General features: G+C 56.4%; 14 protein-coding genes across 14 annotated transcripts; 5 read left to right on the top strand and 9 right to left on the bottom strand.

Annotated features, from left to right (window-relative positions):
• Nucleotides 1–978: 978 nt before the first annotated feature.
• Nucleotides 979–3700, bottom strand: VDBG_06811 (conserved hypothetical protein; the record flags this gene model as incomplete). Its single annotated transcript, XM_003003203.1, has 3 exons — nucleotides 979–2312; nucleotides 2438–3329; nucleotides 3380–3700. 3 exons carry the CDS (start codon nucleotides 3698–3700, stop codon nucleotides 979–981), a joined length of 2547 nt encoding a protein of 848 aa, XP_003003249.1.
• Nucleotides 3701–4213: 513 nt separating this feature from the next.
• VDBG_06810 (nuclear cap-binding protein subunit 2) lies at nucleotides 4214–4829 on the top strand (the record flags this gene model as incomplete). The annotated part of the gene is made up of 2 exons (XM_003003202.1): nucleotides 4214–4279; nucleotides 4335–4829. 2 exons carry the CDS (start codon nucleotides 4214–4216, stop codon nucleotides 4827–4829), a joined length of 561 nt encoding a protein of 186 aa, XP_003003248.1.
• Nucleotides 4830–5240: 411 nt separating this feature from the next.
• VDBG_06809 (mitochondrial 54S ribosomal protein YmL31) lies at nucleotides 5241–5641 on the bottom strand (the record flags this gene model as incomplete). Its single annotated transcript, XM_003003201.1, has 2 exons — nucleotides 5241–5293; nucleotides 5362–5641. 2 exons carry the CDS (start codon nucleotides 5639–5641, stop codon nucleotides 5241–5243), a joined length of 333 nt encoding a protein of 110 aa, XP_003003247.1.
• Nucleotides 5642–6231: 590 nt separating this feature from the next.
• On the top strand, nucleotides 6232–6860 carry VDBG_06808 (trafficking protein particle complex subunit 2; the record flags this gene model as incomplete). Its single annotated transcript, XM_003003200.1, has 2 exons — nucleotides 6232–6416; nucleotides 6554–6860. The coding sequence occupies 2 exons, from the start codon at nucleotides 6232–6234 to the stop codon at nucleotides 6858–6860; spliced, it is 492 nt and encodes a 163-aa protein (XP_003003246.1).
• A 164-nt stretch (nucleotides 6861–7024) lies between these two features.
• On the bottom strand, nucleotides 7025–7940 carry VDBG_06807 (histone H4.1; the record flags this gene model as incomplete). Its single annotated transcript, XM_003003199.1, has 3 exons — nucleotides 7025–7482; nucleotides 7543–7680; nucleotides 7831–7940. The coding sequence occupies 3 exons, from the start codon at nucleotides 7838–7840 to the stop codon at nucleotides 7319–7321; spliced, it is 312 nt and encodes a 103-aa protein (XP_003003245.1).
• Nucleotides 7941–8451: 511 nt separating this feature from the next.
• VDBG_06806 (bimA) lies at nucleotides 8452–11433 on the bottom strand (the record flags this gene model as incomplete). Its single annotated transcript, XM_003003198.1, has 2 exons — nucleotides 8452–8943; nucleotides 9001–11433. 2 exons carry the CDS (start codon nucleotides 11431–11433, stop codon nucleotides 8869–8871), a joined length of 2508 nt encoding a protein of 835 aa, XP_003003244.1.
• Nucleotides 11434–12825: 1392 nt separating this feature from the next.
• Nucleotides 12826–13314, top strand: VDBG_06805 (DUF788 domain-containing protein; the record flags this gene model as incomplete). Its single annotated transcript, XM_003003197.1, has 1 exon — nucleotides 12826–13314. One exon carries the CDS (start codon nucleotides 12826–12828, stop codon nucleotides 13312–13314), a length of 489 nt encoding a protein of 162 aa, XP_003003243.1.
• Nucleotides 13315–13932: 618 nt separating this feature from the next.
• On the bottom strand, nucleotides 13933–14165 carry VDBG_06804 (conserved hypothetical protein; the record flags this gene model as incomplete). Its single annotated transcript, XM_003003196.1, has 2 exons — nucleotides 13933–13979; nucleotides 14045–14165. 2 exons carry the CDS (start codon nucleotides 14163–14165, stop codon nucleotides 13933–13935), a joined length of 168 nt encoding a protein of 55 aa, XP_003003242.1.
• Nucleotides 14166–14705: 540 nt separating this feature from the next.
• Nucleotides 14706–15752, bottom strand: VDBG_06803 (EBDP2; the record flags this gene model as incomplete). The annotated part of the gene is made up of 4 exons (XM_003003195.1): nucleotides 14706–14839; nucleotides 14943–15177; nucleotides 15305–15441; nucleotides 15503–15752. The coding sequence occupies 4 exons, from the start codon at nucleotides 15750–15752 to the stop codon at nucleotides 14706–14708; spliced, it is 756 nt and encodes a 251-aa protein (XP_003003241.1).
• A 412-nt stretch (nucleotides 15753–16164) lies between these two features.
• On the bottom strand, nucleotides 16165–18184 carry VDBG_06802 (predicted protein; the record flags this gene model as incomplete). Its single annotated transcript, XM_003003194.1, has 3 exons — nucleotides 16165–17098; nucleotides 17158–17273; nucleotides 17336–18184. 3 exons carry the CDS (start codon nucleotides 18182–18184, stop codon nucleotides 16165–16167), a joined length of 1899 nt encoding a protein of 632 aa, XP_003003240.1.
• Nucleotides 18185–18927: 743 nt separating this feature from the next.
• Nucleotides 18928–20181, bottom strand: VDBG_06801 (methylitaconate delta2-delta3-isomerase; the record flags this gene model as incomplete). Its single annotated transcript, XM_003003193.1, has 1 exon — nucleotides 18928–20181. One exon carries the CDS (start codon nucleotides 20179–20181, stop codon nucleotides 18928–18930), a length of 1254 nt encoding a protein of 417 aa, XP_003003239.1.
• Nucleotides 20182–20993: 812 nt separating this feature from the next.
• Nucleotides 20994–21755, top strand: VDBG_06800 (conserved hypothetical protein; the record flags this gene model as incomplete). The annotated part of the gene is made up of 2 exons (XM_003003192.1): nucleotides 20994–21501; nucleotides 21619–21755. 2 exons carry the CDS (start codon nucleotides 20994–20996, stop codon nucleotides 21753–21755), a joined length of 645 nt encoding a protein of 214 aa, XP_003003238.1.
• A 455-nt stretch (nucleotides 21756–22210) lies between these two features.
• On the top strand, nucleotides 22211–22903 carry VDBG_06799 (conserved hypothetical protein; the record flags this gene model as incomplete). The annotated part of the gene is made up of 2 exons (XM_003003191.1): nucleotides 22211–22418; nucleotides 22560–22903. 2 exons carry the CDS (start codon nucleotides 22211–22213, stop codon nucleotides 22901–22903), a joined length of 552 nt encoding a protein of 183 aa, XP_003003237.1.
• An 810-nt stretch (nucleotides 22904–23713) lies between these two features.
• On the bottom strand, nucleotides 23714–24236 carry VDBG_06798 (predicted protein; the record flags this gene model as incomplete). The annotated part of the gene is made up of 2 exons (XM_003003190.1): nucleotides 23714–23856; nucleotides 23942–24236. 2 exons carry the CDS (start codon nucleotides 24234–24236, stop codon nucleotides 23714–23716), a joined length of 438 nt encoding a protein of 145 aa, XP_003003236.1.
• Between the last annotated feature and the right edge of the window lie 103 nt (nucleotides 24237–24339).

The raw sequence follows: 24339 nt of genomic DNA, 5'->3' as shown, positions 1-24339 counted from the left end.
CGCGCCATGCTGCTGTAACCTCCCGCATGCTGAACGGTGAACGTCGGTGAACCAAGTGGCGCGAGGGTCCGGAGATTGGAATGTGTCTCCTAGGCGGTATGGCGGCGTACAACCCAGAGAATCTGCTCACAGTGGCAGAACTCTTGCATTGCTTCGCCCGGTGTGGCGTGACGGCCAGGGAAATCCATGTTGTCTCGTTTCCGCGTCTCCCCGCCTCTGCCAGGTATCCGAAAGAAAATCAGTCTCCCGCCCATCTTGCCTCACTTAATCAGGCGTCTCAATCAGTGCGACAAACTCCCTGGCCGTCGCCAGTCCTTATTGTCGAAGGAGATGACTGCCACATCAGGTTCTCGAACACGCAACGAATGTTGGGCAGCAAAAACAAGAGCCCGCTGGTGTCGTCCCAAGATGTAAGGCGTGGACGCCATACAACGACAACTGAGGAGTGCTTGGCGTCGTTGTATGGTGTCCACGCCTTACATCTTGGGACGACACCATATGCTGTCCAACTTGCAGGCGGAATCAAGCAGTGATTACAAGGTGACGGCTGTTCTTCTGAAAACCAGGGTCCGGATCTTATCAGTGAAATGTCAGCCCTGGCCACTTGACTCAGCGACAGATCATACCCTAGTACGGGCCGACGCAGAGCCAAATGCTGGAGTTCTCGTCGCCTAGTCAGGCAGCCGACCGACAGGCGGCATGGAACCTAAGACAGAACTGATCACAGCTCGAGATACATCTCACAAGGTTGGGCATTCAACTCCTCTGCGCATGGGGAATCCCTGCTCCGGCAGTATCCATAGATTTTGCCAATAATGTCAATCACCTTGCTGCCTCATCCCGGGGCTGTAGTGCATCCAAACCTCCTTCTCGTCCCAGGATGACTCCATGCTTGCCTTCGTCGCTCGTGGTCGTATTCCGAACCCGGTCATAACACCGGTACTCGCCTCTCACCCTAGGCTACCTGGTACTACTATATTACATCTGCAAAGCAGTCAACCGCGCAGTGACCGCCTCCACGAGGGCAGTCTCGCGGTCCAAAAGTCCGCGAACCTGTCTTAACTTGGCCTTCCGGACCTCCGAAGGTATCCTGAGATCGCCTGACTGTGAGGCCGAAAGCTCTTTACCCTCTTTGTCGTTGGCGCCCTCGGCAACCTCGCTCTCTTTTTGTATCCGTGCCACCTCACCCACCAATTCCTCACGCAGTTGTTGCACAGCTTGCACCCGCTTGGACATTTGCGACTGCGTCTTGGCAGTTGGTGCATCCCGCGACGTTGAGCCCAACAAACTGGCCTCCAGACTTTTGACTTCCTCGACCAATGCCCTCTCTTTGGTGCTGAGCTCACGTGTTGCAACTTTGCCTGCGTGCTTCCTGATGCGTTCCAGGCGTTCACCAAGCTCGCGTTGCCGGTCCTGTGCCCGGGCGATACGACGCTCAAATCTGGCCTCGTCGCTCTCGCCCTTACCCTCGCCCTCTTTATCGTTGCCCGAGATCCTGTCAATCTTGTCCTTGACTTCGTTGGCTTTGTAAATTTGATCCTTCAGCTCCTGTTGCAAGGTGCTGCAACGTCGGAAAAGCTCTGCCACGGCAACAGCCAGCTTGTGCGTGTCGTCGCCGAGTACCCTGTGGGCATCCGTCAAGATCTGCAACGTCACTGGCGATAGCCGCACCTCCTGATTGAGTATCGTGCGATGACGCGAGCTTCGCAGCATGGAAAGAAGCTCTGGGAGGCCAGACTGTTGACCAAAAGCATGCGAAGGCTGGAAAGCTGGGCGGGGCTCGTAAAAGTCCAGGGGTTGCATGTCTGCCATTTTCTCCTCGTGCGAAGGAGTCTCCTGGCGAACCGGACTGAAGTCTTCTTCAGGGGTCTCAAACGTGAGGGCGATGGGCTCGAATGCCGTTCCTGACAACAGGAAGTAGCCCAGGTCAGGATCGCGAATGGCGGCAGCAGCGGCAAGTGGGACCAAGACATCAGCAGATGGCTGCGTGTATAGTCTTTCGCGGGTCGAGTTTTGTCCGTTGACAAGGAGTCCCAGTCGAAAGTCCGCCCCAGCCTCTACATCGCCCTGCAACTCGCCCTCAAGGCGGAACACCCAGGGCGACAACGAGATGTATGTCAAACCAGCGTGATGAGAAATAAAGAAAGAATAGCGCGATGTGACATCTGCAGAGAACATTGGCCAGCTGTCTTCCGCGACCTCGGTCGGCCCCATAGTGTCGATCGATTGGAACGTCAGTAGGGATGGGGGATCGGCAAGCTGAGCGAGGCGACTGATCCTTGATTTCTTGCCTTCGGGGGCAGCCATTGGGCCTCGACGCCCTCCAAGGTCAAAGCAACAACTCTGACCTGGCCGGGATGAAGAAAAGAAAGGCAGACGATTGACAGGGACAGGCCTTCTTGTTCGCCTTCGTCCATATCCAATAATTCATCCTCACCCATCATGAGCTCCTCCGTATCGATTTTCTTCCCAATAACATGGATATCGGTCAGGAGACCATCAAGGTCATCGCCTTCAGGGTCGGCGAGGAGATCAAAAGGACCTTGCAGGCGGGGCACAGCGCCTGGCTTTGATGGCCGATTGTAGATTTCCACAGAAGGTTCGGCGATACCCGCCTCGATAATGCGAGGCTCTTGTGAGTCAATCTCACCCATCCACTCGAGCTGCTGTTGGGCTAGAAGCCTGGCATGCTCCGTAACGTCAGGGTCATCTTCTATCGCGGCGACCTTGGCGACGATCGAAACGGAAAGCGACGGGATCAGAGTAGGAGGCGGCGCCCAGCGTTCGGGAAGCAGAGGGCACAGCGCGTACACGTCTCCCTCAGTCATGGCAACCCAGAGCGTCATTGGGCTCCAACCGCCCGATCCACGCCCGGCGAAGCATGCCGAGGCGACCTCCATCTCATAACTATCGGGCGAAAATGCTGTGCCGGCAGAGGTTGACGCCGTGAAATCCTGGTCCAGTGTTTGACCGTCTGCGAGCTTCTTCAGGTCGATAGATACGGTAGGCTTGTCGGTGGACCATCGGTTCTCAACGGAAAGCTCCCAGAGCCGCACGGTGGCGTCCGTCGTCACCGTCACCACGCAGGAGCTCTTGACCCCCAACGGGTGCCACAGGGCAGAGGCCAGTGGTGCCGCAGTCGAAACGTGGGTGGTCGGGCCAACCATGCGAAAGTTGGTTTTGAGAGGTCCTGTGTCATCGGATGTCAAATGCGAAGGATCGGGCAAGGCGCAGACGTGGATGGTGTGCGAGGTCAAGACGGCCAGGTGGTTCGAGTCGGGCGATATGATGAGCTGTCGGATGTCCATCGCGACGGGTGTCTTGATGGTCTAGTCCTTTTGTTAGCCAATATCTGTACCCCGAGTCAAATGTGTCCTACACGAAAGCCCTCAGCTGCTGCGACTTCCTCGATTGAGGGCTGCAGATCATCTGAACCCTCCCTCTTGATCTTGCTGGCGGAGCGTCCGCCAGGGTGTTTGGCAGTCCATTTCTCCTTCAAGTACGCCAGGTCGCCCCATCGCAATTCTTTGCCGACGGCGACAAAGACTTCAGTGCCGCGACGAGCGATGGTGCGTTTGGACCCAGGAATGTTCTGCTTTTTAGAGTTGTAGGGTGATGCAGCGTCTGCAGATGGAGCAAATAACCGCTGACCAGGCCCTTGCGACAGCCATGGAGCCGTATAGCTCTTAATCTTTGGCATAGCGGCCGTCTGACTGGAAATCTTGTCCCCCGTCGATGGTACAAAGAACCGGTGTGCCTCTCAGAAGGTAGTAGCTCTGGACGGTGAGCTCGGTGCGGTATGGCGAGTTGGGAAGATGCGAAGTTAGCCCAGCCGCCGGGATGGAAGGTGTGCAAGACGAAGCTTGCCCCAAGCAGCCCAAAAAACATAGCCTAGCGCGATGCAGTTGACCGGACAGGCACGACCCACGGACAGGGAAGGGACCACACACTCACCGAGATCGGCTCCACTTCCGTGCGCCCGGCTCTGCTCTGACAAGCTTAAGCTTCATAGACTTCAATTGGTGTCTGTTCCTGCCAGTGCCTGCTCCTGTTCAAATCGAGTTTATCTTTGTCGCCTCAACCGAGACCACGCATACCTCTAATTAGTTATAGACATCCCCAACGCCAGAGCTCATCAGGTATCGTCTCAGAAAGATCGCGAACGGCTGCAGCGCACGCATCGCCACGGCAGAACGATAGCCCCTCTACCACCATGACCCAACACATTCGCAGTACCGTCGAGCGCCTCGACAGGCCAAGTGCCTACTATCACAACAAGGTGAGCCGCTCCTATGGATGGCGTTTCTGGATACTACATATCTGACAACCCGCAGAACAAGCGCAGAAGATACAACGACCGCGAAGAGGAGGCTGAGGCGCCTCCTGCTCCCCAGGAAGACCCTCTCGCCAATTCAACGACCCTCTACGTCGGCAACCTGTCATTCTACACCACCGAGGAGCAGGTGTACGAGCTGTTCGCCAAGTGCGGCGAGATCAAGCGCCTCGTCATGGGTCTTGACCGCTTCAACAAGACGCCTTGCGGGTTCTGCTTCGTCGAATACTTCACCCACCAGGACGCGCTGGACTGCATGAAGTACATTGGTGGCACCAAGCTCGACGAGCGCGTCATCCGCACGGACCTGGACCCTGGTTTCGAAGAGGGCCGCCAATACGGCCGTGGCAAGAGCGGAGGACAGGTGCGCGATGAGTATCGCGAAGACTACGACGAGGGACGCGGTGGTCATGGCAGGGCGCTCGAGGCGGAGCGTCTCCAGGAAGTGCAGAATAACAACAGGGGTGCCGAGGCTGAGTATGGACGCACAAGGTGAATGGTCAAGAAAATAGTGTGAGCTACATCTGATAGGGTAGGAGAGATACCCTCAGCGAGCTGACAGGTGAATATTTCATGACATCAAGAAGACCTGCAATCGAGTGCCAGCATTCATTCATCCGGTGATGTTTTGCAACAAATTCAATTCCACACCCTCTAGCTGATTTAAGGTATCCCAGCAAAACCTATACATATTGTACACAGACGTTTCTTCGGCCAGCCCTCATATGCGCCATTGGCTCGAGTGTATTCCGTCCCCGCTGTACATGAGGCGGTGCATCCATCGACACAGGCCATGATTATCCTGCCAAAGCCCCAATCAAATCGAATGTTGCTAGGACGACGCCCACTGCCGCCAGAGGAGAACAACGCTGCTCGTATAGTCGATACTGCCCCCACGAGCGTCCATCTAGTAACCAGGAGGGTTGACTCTCTGCGAAACCCTCGTCCACTTCGGCAGCTCTGTTCGAAGATTAGCACCCGCCAAAGCCGCACCTAAATCCCATCTCCAAACAAGGAAAAAAGCTCACTGTGAATGCCCTTGCGATACCTCTTCTCCTTCCGGTCGAACATGGTGTACTTGTCCTTCGGCAGCATCTCTTGCTCCGTCGGCATCTCAGCCTTCCACTGCTCCACCGCCGCGATCGTCGCGCCGTGCCGCGCCAGCGCCGCGTCCACTGTTGCGATGACGGAGTCGACGGCTCGGAGGCGCTCGCGGTGCCGGCGCTTCTGAAACTTGGAGAGCCTCCAGGGGATCTTCCAGAGGAGGCCGCCCGATAGGGGGGAGGTCATGCGGAAGGGACCGAACATTGTCGTGTTTGCTGCGGGCGTCTTCGTGCCCGGCGGATTCTGGGGGGGAAAGGGCAAGGCGATTGAGAACTCTTCGGCAGTCAAAATTGTAGAATGATTCGCCTTAGGCCGTCCGCAGTATGGTCGCGTCGTCGTCGTCGTCGTCGGTCGTCTTGTCGTAGTAGGTTGGTCAAGCCTGTAAATTTTGGATGGAACCTGCACGCAGCTGGCTGTCAGGCAGTCAGGCAATCCGCTACTCGCTGGCGGACTTTTCCCGCTCCCCTGCATGGGCCACGACCACCAATCCACTGGCTGGCCGGGCTGGCAGGGGCAAGGCTCCACCCCAGCACAGCAGGCGGCCCCGCGTCTCCGACCCGGTGAGAGGGCCAGTGAGCACTACACCGACAGACAGCCAGCCAGCGAGGCAGAGAGTGCCAAAGGGGAGCAGTCTGGTCTCAATCAGAGCAAGCGAAAAACAGCAGACCGACGAAACAACGCGACCCGACGACTTCAGCGGCAGCGGTCCCAACCCATCAGTTCGCGACGACTCTCCCACTCCCGCCTACAGCGACGACCGCAGGTGACCGATCCATGGTCCCCCGACCACAGCCATGTCGTACTACTTCGTCATAGTCGGCACCCTGGACAACCCCCTCTTCGAGCACGAGTTCGGCACCTCGAAGCAGGGCGGCGACGGCCAGTCGCGCTTCAACGAGCAGGTCCGCCACCTGAACCAATTCATCCTGCACAGCAGTCTCGACATCGTCGAGGAGGTCCAGTGGGCGCAGGGACAGATGTACGTTCTGGCTCACCCCGCCTCCCCAAAGCAGTGCTCAGCTTTTCCCCATGCTGCCTCCCTCCTTCTCTCACATACAAGCGCCGGCGCGCGCGGTTCTGGCGACGCCTCGCGCTGACCGTCTGCTCCCCAAATAGGTATCTCAAGGTCGTCGACAAGTTCTTCAACAACTACGTCTCCTGCTTCGTCACGGCCGGCAACGTCAAGTTCCTCCTCCTCCACCAGCCCTCTCTGCCGCCTGGGCCGCCGACATCGCGGTCCTCGACGGCCATCGGGGCGAATCCCACGAGTCCCGCGACGGAGGAGGCGGTTCGGAATTTTTTCACGGAAGTGTACGAGAACTGGATCAAGGCAATCATGAACCCTTTCTACCAGGTCAACATGGAAGTCAGGAGTCCGGTGTTCAGGCAGAGGGTAGCGGCGGCGGGGCGGAAGTACCTGTAGTCCATCCACTGGATGTTATGGAAATAAGCTGTTGAAACGCAATGATGAGGACAGATACCCGTATGCAGAAGGATGTAAACACGACGACGCGTTCAATTCGAATCACTGGTCAGGGTCGCGGGTCATCACATGCAGCACAATCACTATAGGTAGGTGAAGAGGTGATTAGGTTACCAAATGTGGTAATAGTGGTATTCATACGGAGGGCATCATCCTGACGCCTCCTGCTATCGTATCCCCGAGTTTCATGATCCGCCAACGCCATATAGAACCAAATCCCGCCGGGCCATACCGACATGTGTGGGATACAAGACCAAAAGAACCAATCTACACGTCACGCCGAGTCCGAGCCGAGCCACCCGATCACCAGAGACCAGGCAGACGCGACGAGAAGAACGCGAGCAGAGGGTATCGTATGTGGGTGCAGAAAAGGCAACAGCATTCCGAGGGAAAGCTGCTTAACCACCGAAACCGTAGAGAGTGCGGCCCTGGCGCTTGAGAGCGTAGACAACGTCGAGAGACGTGACGGTCTTGCGCTTGGCGTGCTCAGTGTAGGTGACGGCATCACGGATGACACCCTCAAGGAAGGACTTCAGAACACCACGGGTCTCCTCGTAGATCACTGGGAGAAGAGCACGTCAGTATGGTTGCGTGTGGATGTTTGACTGGCGATAAAACTTACTGGCAGAAATACGCTTGACACCGCCACGACGCGCGAGACGACGGATAGCGGGCTTGGTGATACCCTGAATGTTGTCACGAAGAATCTTGCGGTGACGCTTGGCGCCGCCCTTGCCGAGACCCTTGCCGCCCTTGCCGCCTGGAATCGGTCAGTACGTGTTGACAGTCAAGCAGAAGGCATGTGGCCGATGCGTTGCGACGGACGGGAAACGCGGTCGCGAAACGCGCCCCTCGACCGACGACGACGCACTGGCGACGACCTAACGACAGAGGAAAAGATAGTACTTACGTCCAGTCATTTTGAGGGTGGGGTGAGAGTGTGATGAAGTGGGTTGTTGATAAACGCGTCAAAAATTGACGATGTTGATGATGACGTTGGTAGAGACGCGGTGTTGTGAGATCGTAGTGGAAGAGGGAAGAACGAAGAGTGGAGGAGGCGAGGGGAAGGCGATAAATAAAGGTGCGCAGGGGGGAACAGTTACTGATTGCAGGCGCAGGTGGTGCATCAGATCAGCCAGAACGGCGCTAACCTGTTTTGGGTGGGGCAAGAAAATGAGGACATGCAAAATGGCAATGGCCGTCCCTATTTTCTGGCTTGGATTTCGCAAGGCTCAGTCGGGTGCCCAGGAGGCGCGTTTCTGTTGTCTGCCGGGGTCTGGGGTGCGCGCACCCGTTGGTGCTTGTTTCGGAGGGTGGAGGAGGGTGGGGCGGGCCCGACCTGGTCCGAGCTCTCTTCCTGCACACGTGCTGCACCTGCCTGGCCCCGAGTTCATTGGATGTCAAACATCCCATCGAGTTCGACCCCCCCCCCCCTCCATAACCTTCGCGACATGGGTCATCACTTCACCCGCGTGTCCACAACGAGAAGTGGTACTGAATTGACGAGCGCTGTCACCAAACCTGTTGCTGTTTGTCAAACGTCGACAGGCACTTTATTCCATACTCTTGAACGTAGGGGCAAGCGCCTTCCCAGCCCCACCTTTCTGCGGATGCTGAGCTTTGGTATTTGTACACGAAAAGCATGTTGCCTCCTCCAACTGCCCGCAATGTGGCTCACCCAACCGCCCCTCAGTTCCACCTTGGAATTTCGTTGCTTTCCTAAACGCCGTACCATGCCATGCGTCGTCGAAACGTCATGTCGTGCCGTCGTACTGGCGGTGCCATAACACCGCTCCCCGCAATGAGGAGACCAGTCCAATCTCCTCGATCCCAGCCCAGTCATTCCACACCATTCAACCGACCATCGCGCCGGCTTCTCAAACCATTACTGCCAATGTAGTGACACACCTTTGAGGTACGGCTCCCAAAAACAAAATTCGAATAGGCCTCAAGTCATGAGGGAGTCTTCCATCCCCTGATCGTCCTCTATACTTTCGATCGCCTCCTTGACTTGTGGGCTTGCCTGCTTGCCTGTTAGCGGCGGCACGTCTCGTGAGTCACAACGAGGCACCCAGCTTACCTTCGGATCCAGTGCGAGAGCGACGGTGAAGTGCCGCACGGCCGACTGCTTCTCGCCAGTGCGAATGTACATCTTACCCAAGAGGAAATGCACGTTTGCCTCGTCAGGGGCCAAATCTTTGAGTATCAAAAGTTCCTTTTGCGCGGCTTCAAGCTGGCCGACAGCCAGCAGAGCTCGAGCTTTTTGGTACCGAGTCTGCGCAGCTCGTGGTGCCAACTCGGTGGCCTTGGTGAAGGCCTGGAGTGCCAGGCCCATCTGCTTTTGCTTTTCAAGGACACTGCCCACGCAGCAGATGAGCACTGCATTCGTCGGGTTGATCATGGACGCCGTATGGAAGTGGATCCTAGCCTTGTCGTAGTTGCCTAGCTTCTCATGCACCTTGCCCATGCCGTAGTAAGCGTTGTAGTGGCGCTGGTCGGCAGTAATTGCCTGTCGGTACGCTCCCAGTGCCTTTTCGTACTCTTGATTCGCAACGTGCTCGTGACCCTGCAACGTAAAGGCATAGGCAAACTTGGGGTCAACCTGAGTCGCCCGTTTGAAGCACCGCAACGCTTGGTCCGGCTCTCTTGCCAAGGACCATGCATTTCCTAGCGTGCACCACGCTTGCGGGGCCAGCCATTCCGAGTCGATAAGCTCGTGAGCCAAAAACGAGAGATCAGTCTCGCGTTTGAGGTGCCACAGGATTGTAGAGTAGACCTCCATGTCTTCCATCCGCGAAGGTGCCAAGACTCGCAGTTTCCTAAAATACTTCTCTGCCTCGACGTACGCCGCTTGCTCATAATGAGCTTTTCCTACTTGTGCCAGGACCCAAGGCGTCTCCTGCTGGCTCCTGGGTAAGCTGCTGTAAGACTGCACTGCATCGTGCCCGCGGAACTGTGAGGCAGCGAAGTACCCGGTCCCTGTCTTTCTCAGCAGGTCCATGATCCACTTCAGAGACTCCTCAATCTTGAGATGATCCGGCTCTTGGGGGGGCGGCTTGACGACAGCTGCTTGGACAGCGGGAGGCTCTTTAACACGTGAGGTCTCGGCGTGGTCGACATCCATGCTATGCTCTTCTTGACGGGGGTTCCGGTTGCCGCTAACAACTCTGCCCACGCTGGAGCCACTAGATCCGGGACGGAATGCCCGGGAGATAGGGGGCCTAGCCTTCTTCAGTTCCCGGGTGGCTGTGGCACCGATAGTGGATGCGCCGGAGTTCGTCTTGGCGGCTGACGGCTTGAACATGTTGAGGCGCGCACTTCTTCGGGTGACGGGCTCCTCGGACTGCTGCCTGGAGACGACTGGGTGGCCGGATACCGTTCGTTTCCTTTCTGCTGCAACAGCTGACGATCGCGACAGGCCGCTCAGCTGATCAGGAAGAGTCTCAATGGGCTGCTCCTGGCCCTTGTCTTGGGACCGCACAGCTCGCTTCGCGCCCAGACGGTACCCCATCCTTGGGGGCGGTGCCTCCATGAAGGCACCCTCGGTTTGCGGCGCAGGTGCTGTTCTGGTCCTACGGGTTGGTGCCGCTGGTGGTACGTCGCTGACTGCAAAATTCGAGGCCGTGCGTGCAGCATGCGCGTCGACCACTGGTAGAGGACCCGTTGGTGTTTCCATGACGTCGATGGACCCGTTGCCCGCTAAGGGATGCGCCAGCCGTGTCCTGGCAGCTGTTATCTTGGACATGAAATCATTCTCCTCTGACTCCGCAGGACCCGCGCTCAGTGCAAATGCTGTGTCGTGGTGGCCGGGCACACGTGATAGCTCGAAAGGATCTGCCACCTCCATCACATTACGAGCGGAGGCCTTCTTCGTCGTGGGCTCAAGGAAGTTGACGGCCGAGCTGTCTTTGAGATCCGCCGAAGCAGCCATCAAGCCCTGCGTGAAGGCTTGCGTGAGAGTATCGTTGACTCGGAAGATGTTGGCTGCCCTAACGGTGACACCAAGATCACAAAGAGCTTGGAATGCGTCGAACATGAACGGGTTAGTTTTGAGTGCATTCTCAAAGCATTCGGCAGCCTTTTTGCGATCATCGTATGCGCGGTAAAGCTTGCCGAGTAAGCATAGCACAGTAGCCTCGTCTGGGCACATCGACCGCGCAACTGCGGTATGCTTGCCGAGGTGCGACTTGTTCACCCAGCGATCGCGTGTCTTCTCAAGAACGCTGATGCCGTCGCGGTAGCGCTCCAGGTGAAGACATGATTGGGCAAAGACCCATATTGTGCCCAGGTTAGATCCCCGGTTGGCAGACGCCCTACTGAAGTCAAAGGCTGATCGATGGTCGCCGAGTCGGAAATGGCATAAGGAGAGAAGATGTGTGGACTCGCTCGCTTTCGGGTCCTGGGCAGCAAGCTTCTCGGCAAAGAAGAGTGCATTCTCGTAGGAGTTGTTGTCGAGGTGGTAATATACGACCTGGCGAAGAAGACCAGTGATGGCTGTACTTGACGGGGCCATGACGACGACTGGAATTCACGTCGAGAATATTAAGGGGGCGGTACTATTATCGTCGGCGAACCAGGGCCATGGAAACGGTCGAGTTGGGTGATGCTCGCCAGAAACAGAATCGCTGGTGAACTTCCTCGTCGCTGTTTCTGGTGGTCGCGGTCGCTGCTGGGGCGGTGGCTGGCGAACGATAGCACGACCAACAATCAGTCATGCGGTGGGATGCGACGAACAGCAAGGCCAGCCGATGTCGCCAGGTGTAGCTTCTGGCAAGGGTTGCTCGGCGATGAATCGCCTGCAATCTGCCTGTATTCGTCGTCGTGGCAAGCCCTAACAGTTCATGCACGCTTCACTTGTCCAGGGCGGTCGAGGGTTGGTTGATGTAGTAGGTGGGGTGGGTGCGCTCTCGTTCGTCTGTTTGGGTACCGCGGACGGGCAGTCGCGAAGCAGGTGGCGAAGCAACCGTTTGGACCGCAATCGCTGCTGGGACAGGAGGATAAAGGTCGCAGGTCGTGCTGGCCGGTCGAGGGGTCGCGATGATGGTCGAATGGTGGGGCCCGGTCTGTTTGGGTTTTCTCGACAAGGGGGAGAGACAAGGCACGGTGAAGGCGCACTCGAAGCAGAAAAGGGACAGCTAGGAAGCTCCCGTCGGAAGGTAGAGGGACGAAGAAGGAACAAAGGGGCCCATTGAAGGGGTTCTGTATCAAGTTTGACGAGCTCACTCGATCTTCGGCTACGCCCACCGGAAAGAAGGGACAGGACACGAAAGGGGAGACCGAGTCGTGAGGATGGCTCGGGCGGGTTCGTGGGATGTTTGGTGTTGACGGCGGCGACTGTCTTCGCGCTGTGGTTCGGTGGCTGGTTGGCTGCGATTGGCTGACGCAACTGCCTGGCAAGCTCGCCCTGGCAACAGGGCAACCGCAACGGATGCGGGTGCGTGAACGTCCAGTGAGCAGGGAAGCGCCCAGCCGCTGGAACGATGATGGATTGCCCCATTTCGTCGACAGGGGTTCACACCTCTGCACCCGCCCCGTTGCGCCTGCATTCGACTGACACTGCACTGGCAAGCGCCAGCCAGCGTGTGTCAGGGCTTGAGGGGTGCCAGGCATGCGGCGGATAGGCTCCAGCCACCAGAATTCCTCCGTTACGCCACATCACCACGTTGCCTCGCTGAGCGGAAACGTCGAGAAGCATGTCGTCACTCACCAGACACACCTCACGAGCTCACATGCAGCTCCATCCATCACACCCACACACCGGTCCTTCTCGACGGCGCTTTCACTGAAGCTCAACTCACAATCACCGATCACCGCCCCAATACCAACACACGGCGCTTTCCATCCTCGGGTTGAAACGCCTCGCATCGCCAAGCAGTAATCCCCTCATCCCACCACTCCTACCACCATGGCCCAAAAAGCAAAGAAAGACCGCGCCAAGTCCAACACGGCGGCTCTCAACAACCTTCACATTGGCTCTGCCACCGTCAACGTTGCCTTCCTGGCTTTCCACTTCCTCTTCCGCTCCCGCTCGCTCTTCTGGTACTTCCTCCTCTCGGCCCCGGCCTTCATCTGCCAGTTCGTCCTCGAGCGCTCCGGACGCCCCACGTACGACGCCAGCGGCGCCCTGCGCACCGCTGGCGAGGACCTCGCCTCTGCCGGTCTGACCGAGTACATGTTCGACGTTATCTGGGTCACCTGGGCCTCCGTCGTGGCCGTCATCCTCTTCGGCAACGGCGGCTGGCTCCTCTGGCTCGCCGTCCCTGCGTACGGCGCCTATGCCGGCTACGGCCTCATGGGCGCCGCCAAGGGCATGGCCGGCCTGGGTGCCGCCAACAACGCCGAGGGGGCCGAGGCTGCGCCGGCCGGCAACAGGCGGCAGCGACGTGCTGCTTAAGCAAGCCTGGAGGGGAGCGCGGTCCGATGGGCAAGAGAAGAGATCTCGGTCTCGCTCGAGGGAACGCTGCAAGTTTTTTCTATTCTTTCCTGGTCTAAGTCTTTGTATCTGTCGTGTGCACATTGCTCAACCCGCCGCCTCTCTGGTTCCGGCGCCGTCACTCGCCACGAATGCCATGGCTTTCTTCCTTCAGCCCACGAACTTTCAGCAGCTCGGGCTCGGCGTTCCGGAACAGCACGTGGAAGTGCTCCAGCGCGCGGACGCTCTGCAGGGCCACCCAATTCTTGAACCACAGCACGCGCTCCTTGCCGTCTGCTCCCAAGGCGTCTGCGAAGTATCGGTCGACGAACTCTTGGATCAGCCGCCTGCTCTCGGTCGTCACGTCGCCCGACGCAGGGTCCGTCTCGATGGGGGTGCGCGACCAGACGACAATGTGGGTGATCTCGGACGTCAGGCCGTAGGGCCAGTCGTTGATGAGGACGCGGTAGTCGGCCGGCTCGGCCAAGGGCACGGTTGAGGTCGGTGTGAAGGGCGGGGCGCCCCAGGCTTTGGGGAGGCGGTGGGCGAGAAGGTAGTTTGTCATTGAGCCATACTCGGCCTTGGTTTCCGTCGTCCACTTCATATACCGGCGCAGGTCGGACGGCTTGCGCTTGAAGACCTCCAGCCTGTTGGCCTCTGTGGGAGTCATCAGCGGGAGTCGTCAAGATATTCAAATGAATCAAAAGCTTACCGATTGTTGACTTCAAATCCTCCCAATCGTGCGGTTTGAACTCTTCGTCCGTGAGAGCCAGCACCGCCTTGTCCGTCTCAGTGAGCGGGAAAGGGGTCTCTGCTGGTGCTGGGTCACCCATGATGAAGGTGCTCGCCTAGCTCGTGACGCGGGGTGTGTTCTGTCTCGAGATGCAACAACAGGTAAAAGGAAGCACCAGCCAAGGCTGCACTGCAAGTTGGATCTGTAAAGACAGTCGAAGATGGATGAAAACGGAACACTAGGAAGTACGATTCTATCGCAGAACTCAAGTCAGAGCTAGATTTGATGAGTCGTCCAGTCAGTCTGTCTGGTTGCTGACCGACTGGCTGCCTGGGGACCACACTACTACCCCTCATGGCCATAGCGGGATCCATCTGCCCCCATTGAGGTGCCCCCATTGGCGCGTTTCGGCCGCCCAACTCTCATGTCTGGATCGACAAGGTGGTACCAGCAGCCTGGCGGAGCGACGGCCATCTCGAACAAAGCTCCATCACCTCACGCGGCACACTGCCACTGCCGCTGCTGCACCGGGACGAGCAGCTTTTTGCCCCGGAACGCAGCAATCGGGATATCACCTCTGGGCAAAGAACAAAGAACCAAAACAATGGTCCTGCCCGTGCATGGCATTCTGGGCGCCCCGTCACCGAGTCTTCTTCCCCTCCGAGACGGCAGCATCGCCTTTCCGGCGGCTCGCGAGCGCAGCCTCGGCCGTCTCCTTCTCCTCCAATGCCTGGAACGCCCTGCTCGTAGCTCTGAGGCTTTGTACGAGGAGGACTGCATCGCATTAGCCGGCATTCGAACCTCCCGATCGCCAGGTTTCCTCGGGGTTTGTTGTATTCGACAAAACGGAGAAGTGGGAGGAAGGGAGGGAACTCACTGAGCGGCACAACAACCCAAGGCGCGTTGAACCCGACATAGTAGACCCAGAAATACAGCACCTCCGGCCGGCTGTGCATCGTCCCGACTAGGGCCCGCTCCGCGAGGCTCGTGGAGTAGTACAGCGCTACGCCGTACAGGTGGCCCACGCATATGACGAGCTGCAGCGGGTGGCGGAGGCGGCTGCCCGAGAGAATGGCGAATGTGACGGAGAGGGAGATGGGGCCCCAGATGATCTGGGAAAGAGAATCTCGTCAGCGCTTGGTCTGCCACATGCATCACGGGAGACCCAAAGGGCTAGTTGCCTGCCGGCCTTGCGAAGCAAGTGACCGATAGAACGGAGGAGGGGCGGAAGAGACGCACAACGGTGAGAGCCTCGACGCAAACCATAAACGGGTCGGACGTCAGGTAGCGTGAGTCGGAGAGGGCGTATTCCTTCCACGCCTGGGCGAAGAGCGACTGGAGACCTGCCAACGTCGCATGGTTCCAGACAAAGTAGCCTGCCGGGTATCAGTGCCGCCCACCTCGTGGGTAGCCGACCCCTGGCTGAGAAAGACTCACCTTCAAAGCAGCAATGCAAAAAGGCGCCGAGGGCAAACCAGCACACGGCGAAGCGGTCGAGGCCTCCGAGGGAAGGCTTGATCAGTCGCGATGTCACAAAAGCGATCGGTATAGGCAGAAGCAGGACGGCGACAAAGGGGACCAGGACTTGAGGGAGGGGCGTCTCGTTCGCGGCGTAGTGGGGGATGAGGATACCCAGGGGGTAGTAGGGGTGTGTGGACGATATGTCTCCCGCATCACGGTTGGCCATGACTTCCCAGTGAGCCTCGGGGCTTTGACGTTACGACAGACAACGGGAATACTCGGCGTTCGCGGTCTTCAATGGCTGATGGGACGATTTCAGGCAGAGTCTATCTGTCGAGAAGCAGTTGAGATTGCGAGATGCGATGCACACACCGACAAAAGTAGGGGGAAAAGTGGAGCATATACTTTCTTGGTGAACACCGCGAGTTGGCAGAAAAGGGGGACAGGAAACATGCTTGTAGATAGGCATTTGTCACATCGGCTCAAGCAATGTTGCTGTTGGCAAACGAATGCCGTGAGAGCAGTCGATGACGCCTGTGAGAACATGATATTTTCTGTTTTATCATAACACCAGTATTCCAGTCAGTTCCATTCACGTATATCGAACCCATCACCAGCAGCCTCCGCTTCCATAAAAATCAACACTTGAACTCCTCTCCATCGCTATACTCTTTCAAAATCCCCTTCAAGAGTGTTTTTGTTGCGATTTCCTTCCGCAACAAGTTCTTTGGGTCCAAAAGACCACATAGAGCTAGATCGCTTTCCAGTAACGCGTCAACACTCTGTGGCGTGGACCCGATGACCTTCGCCAAACACTCGCAGTACATGCTACGGTCGTACCTTCCTAGGCCCCAGAACCGCTCTCCATCACCCGTCCATGCGATAACGTACCCTGCCAGGCCAATCCATATCAGGACTGGCTTCATGACCGCCATGGCTGGGAGTCCGTCGTCGAAGGCGGCATCATCTTCATATTCCCACCCTCGCGCCGCCAGGCGCTTGAGTATGGTATCAATGGCCGTCGTGAGAAGCCCCAGAAGTACCGCATACCCGTTTAGTGTCCTTGGCTCGTCAGGGACGAGCGCATCAACATAGAGCAAGCCAGCGAGACGCAACGCCGGCTCGAGGATGTTGTCCGCGTGAGCGGGCACGAGCTTACCCGGCGCACAGTATCGTGACCCTCTAACTAAGGGCTCCTTGTAGCGACGCTCGCCCAGGTTGAGATCAAGCTCAATACTTGGGATCTGTGTGCTCTCGTCACGTAGCACACCTGGGAAGCGGATGAGCTGGTACATGACCCATAGCCACTCTTCGATAAAAACCTCCGGGTCATAGAGAATGGTGCGCTTCTTGGCGGCCAGGGCTTTTGAGACGGCATGACTGAAAAGAACGAGACTGGCAAAGGATTCGCATATGACCTCCTGCACATTACAGAAAGCCAGGATCCCCTTGACAGCCTTGGAGAGGCGTGCGCGCGTTGTCCTCGGGAGAGAGTCTGATATGTTGCCGTATATCCTCTCATACTCGAGGTATGGTATGGTGGCTAACGCGGCCGCGGCCTTCACATTGGCTCTATGTGCTTCGTCAGTACTTCATCCATGTATGCTGAGCAAAACTGTAGAAGGACGTACCGTCGCACTTTGTTCATTACATAGGTCCATTCTTTGTCTATGCCACCAGTCATCTCAAGAATTTGCTTCAGTCCCTTCATGTGCATGTGCCAGTGGTCGTGCCGACCTAGGTGGGCCTGTGATCATACAGTGTCAGCCATCGTCACTCAGTATTGGGCACCGCTTACGGAGACCATACACTTCCAACGGCCATAGAACAGATGCACTCCATAATGCCGTGGGCCTCCTGACCACGAAGTCTCGCGATTTTCCGCAGTTCTCCATTGACGACGCCACAAGCATAAGACTCCTGCTCGAGCATGTCGTCACTGCACCGTTCGCCCTTGAGAACAGCCTCCACCAAACTCCCTGCCACAATTACGGAGACAAGAGAATTCGGTGTGACTTGCAACCTTTCGAAAAATTTCGGCGACCGAGTCGGGTTGTGACTGAGAATGCATTCAAGAGGATACATCTTGAAAGGGATAAATCGCATGTATAGGTGAAGTAGTTTCTGCTTGCTCACGGACATTGGCACAGAATAATTGTGGGTTGCCCATACTTCAGCACGCCAAGAGGTTGTGCTTAGATAGGGTGTGCTTTGGTAGCATTGCTGGAATTCTTCAAGAGCCTTCTCAAGCGACTCGACTTCTTCCGAGGATGCGAGAGATGGATCGTAAAGATATATCGGCCCGACTTGGCTCGATAGAATGCGAGGGGCGTTGTTCTGCGCTTTCCGTGGCTTACTTCTCTTGTTGCTGTCGATTTGAATAGCTCGCGTTGTTTTATTGGGCTGGGAGACCCGTGGTTTCCTCGGCTCTTGATTTTTAGTGACAAACTTGAAGCGTCTCTCCAATGGCTGCGACAGATCAACCAGATCGGTACTGCGGCTCAATCGAGTTTGTGGGGCCGCCTCTGATGTTTGCTCGGGGCCAGCAATGATGTTGACGAACGAGATCCCATTATGTTTCGCTTTTGATACCTGGAGTCCTCGCCTGGTGGTCACCAGGGCGCCACCCTCAACGGTGCAGTTATTGAAGTTGTCCATTTGCCTCGTAGCTCTTGGAAGTATAGAGTCCAAGTTGTGCCTCGAAAGTGCGAAAAAGGGTGGAATATATGAGCTGCACTGTCGGATGGTAGACCCTGGATATCCGTGAAGCCAGGACCATGTGGCCCGATATGGAGTCAGCGGCCGTGTGTGACAGTGCACCTTATGTGCACAGCCACGGTATAACAGCGCGCGCCAGGAGGGGATAGAAGTCTTTAAATTGATGGTCGGACCTAGACCAATGGAATGGAACACCAGAAACACCTGGGATGTGAGAGCGTAATTCGATGCGCACTTTGTCGGCGACTTCTTGCACGTGGTTTGACGTGAGCCCACGGGTCACCAGGGATCGGGTAGAACCCACTTGGCGGTCAGAGCCCTATCGGACTGACCAGCCGCAAGCTTTGAAGAGATGGGTTCGACAGTGTCAATCCAGGTCTTTTTAGAAAGTCGCGGGTGCTGAAGCCATAGGAGTCTGGCCGCCTGGATTCAGTCGGTGTTGGCCGCTGCACGTCAGATTATAGCGTGTGGTGTTCGACGCTGCTGCACAGTTGCCGATCGCTAAAGGCGTCGAGGTCCTTTGCAGCAAGTTTGCCGCTGCACAAGCCAGGGGGGCATGTCATCACGCCGTCACAGGGGCTGTGTTGGGATAATTAGGTAGGTTTAGTCCGCAATTGTGAAAGTATACAGCGCTGATTGCCAGCTTGATTATCAATGCATAGCAGGGTCGGGTGAAGAGGTCCTTAATAATAAACCTGGCCGCGCATGAGTACTCGTGCGGTACGGAGAAGGTCGGCCGAGGCGATCCCGGCCTCGCCGCTCATTGTCGTTCCAATCTCGACCCTGCCGCTGGGATGAGCAATGACGACAGCAGACTGCGAGCTCCTCCTCGTTTCTGGCAGGAGTTGATACGCCAGGGTGTCGGGGATACGACACGAGGCGCCCAGGCACAGTGCCAAGGTCAGGGGCACAGCCTTATGAGCCTGGCCCATGGACAACGCCAGACAGCGGACATCTACGTCCGAATCGGCGCCAGACAAGTTGTCGCGAGGGAAGAGAAGGACAATTTTGGGAACGCTCTCAATAGATGGATCTAGACCCATGGCTGCGGCACCGGCAGCCCTAATGTTTGCCAGCTTAGCCTTCAGCGGCAAGTCCGCTTCAACCGAGTCCGGATTGAGGCTCTCGTGGTTCGGCAGGTTGAGGTCGGCCACTCGGATGAAGACGCCCGGATTGCTGACGTCGACGAGTGACGCTGCAATGGATGATCCGTCATCGAGGCGAAGAATGTCCACGGGGTTGCCCGTCGGCAGAGCCTTGCCTGTTTTGGCACCAGCAGGGTCGATGAATTTGAGTGTGATTTTGCTGCTGGGACCAGGCACCCCGTCCATGATGTAATCACCATGCGGGACGAAACGGGGTGGACTACCTTCGACGCGAAATTGCGAGACGATCGTCTTGGAGGTGTTGGTGTTGAATATGCGGACGGATGCTACAGTGTGGCCGTCGACAGTAGTGAGCTGTGGGGTTTTGACGAGACCTTCATCAAGACTCATGGGCCCAACGACAGACGAGAGATTACCACAGTTGCCCGCCATGTCGAGCTTTCCGTCTTTGATGCCGACCTGTACGAAGGTATAGTCGACATCAACGCCAGGGCGTGATGGTGGCGAGAGGATGATGATCTTGGAAGTAGACGATATGCCAGAGCCCATGCCGTCCAATTGCCTGCCGTAAGGGTCTGGCGAACCCATGGCAGCAGGTAAAACGGTGTGCCATTCTTCCTCGGGAGGGAGGTCGCTCCTGCGTATGACGAGGCCATTGGATGTGCCGCCACGCATGAAGATGGCAGGGAAGCTACGGTTTGCAGGTCGGGACGATGATTTTGAAGATGTAGAGAATGTCTGTTGAGACCAAGGAGGGGCTGGCAGGCTTCGAGCGGTCGCCCAGACCGCCTGTCGTGGCGCCGCTGCAGCATACCGAAACATGCCTGACATGCCGGGCGTGATGGAAGAATCACGGGTTGCGAGGCTATTCGAGGATGGCGTCAGGGCTGTAGAAGACGGAGGTTAATGTACAATTGCTTTCAACTTGAGGTACAGATCTGCCAAGACCCAAACAGCAGCCGAGGCAAGGAACGCCAGGGATCGGGAAGGAGAACAGTGAGCTAAATCCGCTGCTAGTGCCTCACCATAGGTATTGTTTTGGCAGCTGCGTCCCGAGAGCTTGGGCCATCACAGCTGCCCTGGCCTAAAACGGTAGGCCTTAGCAGGAGCGAGGCGGCTCTGCTACTTATTCCATAATGCCTCCTTACCTTACCTTACCTGGTAGGTAGATACAACCTGGCCGAAGAAGGTATCCAATACCAGCTCCTCTTCACCTGCCTACTGCGCATAACGTACGATTACCTCGATATCCTTCGCGTAGGTACTTCGTCGACAACTGTGATCGTGTGCAAGCCAAAGAATCGCGTCTTGTCATGTCACATTTTAGCTGCGCCCTCAAATGTACACGAATGAGCCTCAACTCATCGTATCATCTGGCCGAACTCGGCACCGTCCGCAGTCTGCGCCCTCCACATCCCAGAGCATCAATTACAGGCGACATGGCGGCGCCGGAGCCTGAATTTGGTACTTCAACGATGACTACCTAACTTGACTGTCGTGACCCCATATCACATCAAAGCACCTGTATCTCTCTGCCCGCACCCGGCCTCCACCAGTCACTCCCCCGAGGTTGTCTAAGTCCAGGCGAACAACTTTTCACCTGCAAGACACAATTTTAGAAGTACAAAACGTATCAGAATATGATGACTTCCAGTATTCACCTCATCGCGCCCCGCCTCGAGAAGACCCTTGGCTGTCTTCTGAAGCGAGCCAGGAGCATCTCTTCCCTCGATGATCGGCCCTTCCACCACGGCCCCGCGTTCGTTGTTCACCCGGACCCGACCATCACCATCGTCTCCTCAGACTGTGGCCCTTCTCCCGCCGAACTACACGCCGAGTACCTCCACAACGACCTCTTCAAAGAATGCGGTCGTATGCCCTGTTTGTCATGGGACTGTCCAGCGTCTCTCAAGGACGAGGTCCGCGAGTGGCTGCTCATTATCGAGGACCTGGATGCCCCGTGGTGCAGGCCTATTGTTCACGGCTTATATGCCGGTATACCGGCCGTAAAGCTGAGCCTTGAACCAGAGGACTTTGTTGTCATCGATGACGAAAAGTGCACACTCGACGGCGGCTTTCATTTTGGTCGCAACAGCGAAAGAAAAGTGTACACGGCGCCGAAACCCATGTTGAATCATGGACTGCATCGGTGTAAGAAAATTGCCAGTGTAGAATCTCCTGTCTTGATTTGTTACTGACACGGTGTCGTTGAAAGATTCATTTCAAGTCGTGGCCCTCAGTCAACGGTTGGACGTGACACTTCTCCAGTCGAGGGCTACGAGGAAGGAATACAGCAAAGCCATTCAAGGTTTGGTGCTTGGTTGGGGCGTGTGGATAGCGAGCTGCGAGAGGCGCTGGGAGTAGACCTGATGGTCCTGATGACGCTGGTGATACCCGTGATATGAAGCCTTTGGCCACGAAATAGATCACAAACCATGTTACAACTGAACACAGTCTGCTGTTCCCCCCCTCTTCTTTTTACCCTTGCCCCGTGCTGAAATCCGGAATGGTCGTGTACTACGAGCAAATTCAGACATCTTGTGAGGCAACCTACAAAGTGTGTGGCTCACCGTTGCGTATTTACTTTTATAGCCAGTACGTATCACGTGCGATGATATCGATTTGAACTTGAACGAACTGACTCACAGTTGCGCAGAAAGATAGTCCAACACCGGGTTAGGGTTGGGACATAGTTTGTAGCTGAAGTATCTGCGGCCGGTAAGGACATTCCTCCGCACCTAACTTTCCCAAACATAACTTCGCGAGATCAAATACATAGAGCAGCTGGATTTCTCTGATTGTGTTTCTCGGCCATCAAAGTCATAAAGCAGCAACAACCCCACTACAACAAGAGATCACCATGAACATAGGTGTTCAACGCAGACGAGCCACTTTCTGCACCAACAACATGGACACTTCTATCATTACCATCACGGGAAGTGAATCGACCGTTGAGAGAATTGGAATGGGCCACTGCGGATCCGTCTGGGCCAGTCAATCCAGCATCGCCCTCAAACGTGAGGATGGCGGCCCTGGCCAGTCTCTACTTGATGAACATGGCATCCATCGTACACTCCTCCGAGCAGCGATTGGTGCTCGCCAGCTATCATTATCCTCAGCACAGAATCATCAGATCAACATCCCATTTTGCCACGGCTTTCTCACCGCTGACGACACCGCTTGGTCTAATTAATTGTCCCAACTGCCAGAAGACTACACCTCTTGCGATGCCCTGCTCTCTGAGCGCAACCCCCCAGTACAAGAGTCTGCTCGCCGCCTCCTCGTCGAGAAGTACTGCCCCGAGCCTTCACGCGAAAGCATGCTCGCCGATCCTAAGAATGAAGACTGCATCATCCGCGCCTATCTCGGCCGCCGTCGCTTTCGGCCGAGGGCTGCCTCGCGCTTCGCGGCTTTCAGTCTGAGAAACTACCCTCTCCACGCGGACCAGATGGATGATCTCGGGCTTGATCAACCGATATATGCGGCGGCTGTCATGCCACAGGCTCTGGCGTTTATGCATTGGAGGGCTCGAGTGGATGCAAATGATGTCTAGTTTGTGCTCGCACCAGCTCGGGGCCTGAGCGAGGGTGCAACATTTGCTCCTGATGGAAAGGTGTTTGACCAATGCTCGTTAGGGAGTCATGTTCTTTAGGTATTAGATTTTGATTGTTGTCGAAAGCTTTCAATGGATGAGGAGGGCGTTGCGCATGCTGTTGTCAAGTTTTACAGATCCGTTTATCCGAGTCCGGGGACAGGATCGGAGGCTGATGAAAGGCACTGGGAGTCGTTTTGGGAGGCGCACCTCGAGACTAGCGACCTGTTACTGATGAAAGAGGATGAGAGAGTGCAGAAGTTGCCATTACTTTTCGTGGACGAGGTTGTAAGGCGGGTGAGCGAGTTCAAGAGAACAATAATACAGAATAGCAATCAGACATTCTTCGTCTTTCGATCATCAAGTATAAGGTAGTGACAGTACATCGTTATACGACTAATTACTAAACGCTCTCTCGCAGATCTTAGTCTGCGTCCAGATCCCATAATTACCATTAATTTTCCACTTTTGATCAAGTCGCCACACATAACAGTAGTAAATACCTTGGTTTGCAGGCTAGTATCACCTCTGGTCATTGCAGGTCATCATACGTACGGCAATCAATATGACTGGCTTCTCTGCATATCCACTGTTCAATTTTTTATGTTCGTTAAGCCTTTCTGCCTTCAAGGCATGTTTATTCTCTGTAATCATCATGGATATCTACGATGTGCATTGTTTCCTACCTTTCGTATATTCAAACCATTGTCTATTACAACCGTTCATCGCTAATCTGCCTCGTCTATCTTCGCCTGTCCACAACTGAGAATTCTATCCTGGCATCAAGAGGCTCGGCTCGCCGCCCGCTCTTGCGCTCCCTTCCCAGTCAAAATCGTCCATAACATCCATCAACATGGCCCAGTCCACATCCTGCATCAAATCTCCAACCGCAACATCCTCGGCGGTGACAGAAGCTACATTTGTTAGTAGGAAACCGTACAAGGTGGCCACCAACTCCTCCAAAACAGCAAAAAAAAAAAAAAAAAGACTAGAACTCACGAGCATCATCACCCCCCTGGCCGATCTGCGCATCCCGCTCCGTCCTCAAAGCATCCAGCCGCCTCCTCCACCTTTTGACACACCCGAACGCCCCCAGCGCCCCGACCCGCCTCGGACACTCCGTCACCGGGGCCTCCAGCGCGCCCAGCCGATGGCGCACCCCCCAGCACGTCTCCAGCAGCCTCAGGACCCAGCTCGCGAGGTCCCCCTCCCGCACGACGCACCGCCCCACGACTCCCAGCACAGCCCGCACCTCGGCATCCGGGTCCTCCACCCCGTCGGCGAAGCCCGACATGAGCGCGTCGAAGACGACAGCGACGGCATCAAACACGGTACGATGAATGTTGTATGGCGCATGCCCGAGGAACCGCGGCCCCGTCCGCCCTGGGTCGCCGTCC

This window comes from Verticillium alfalfae, genomic scaffold (assembly GCF_000150825.1).
Source record: "Verticillium alfalfae VaMs.102 supercont1.8 genomic scaffold, whole genome shotgun sequence".
Lineage (NCBI taxonomy): Eukaryota > Fungi > Ascomycota > Sordariomycetes > Glomerellales > Plectosphaerellaceae > Verticillium > Verticillium alfalfae.
The sequence above is the reverse complement of the archived record's forward strand: the minus strand, read 5'-3'. Positions and strand labels throughout refer to the sequence as shown.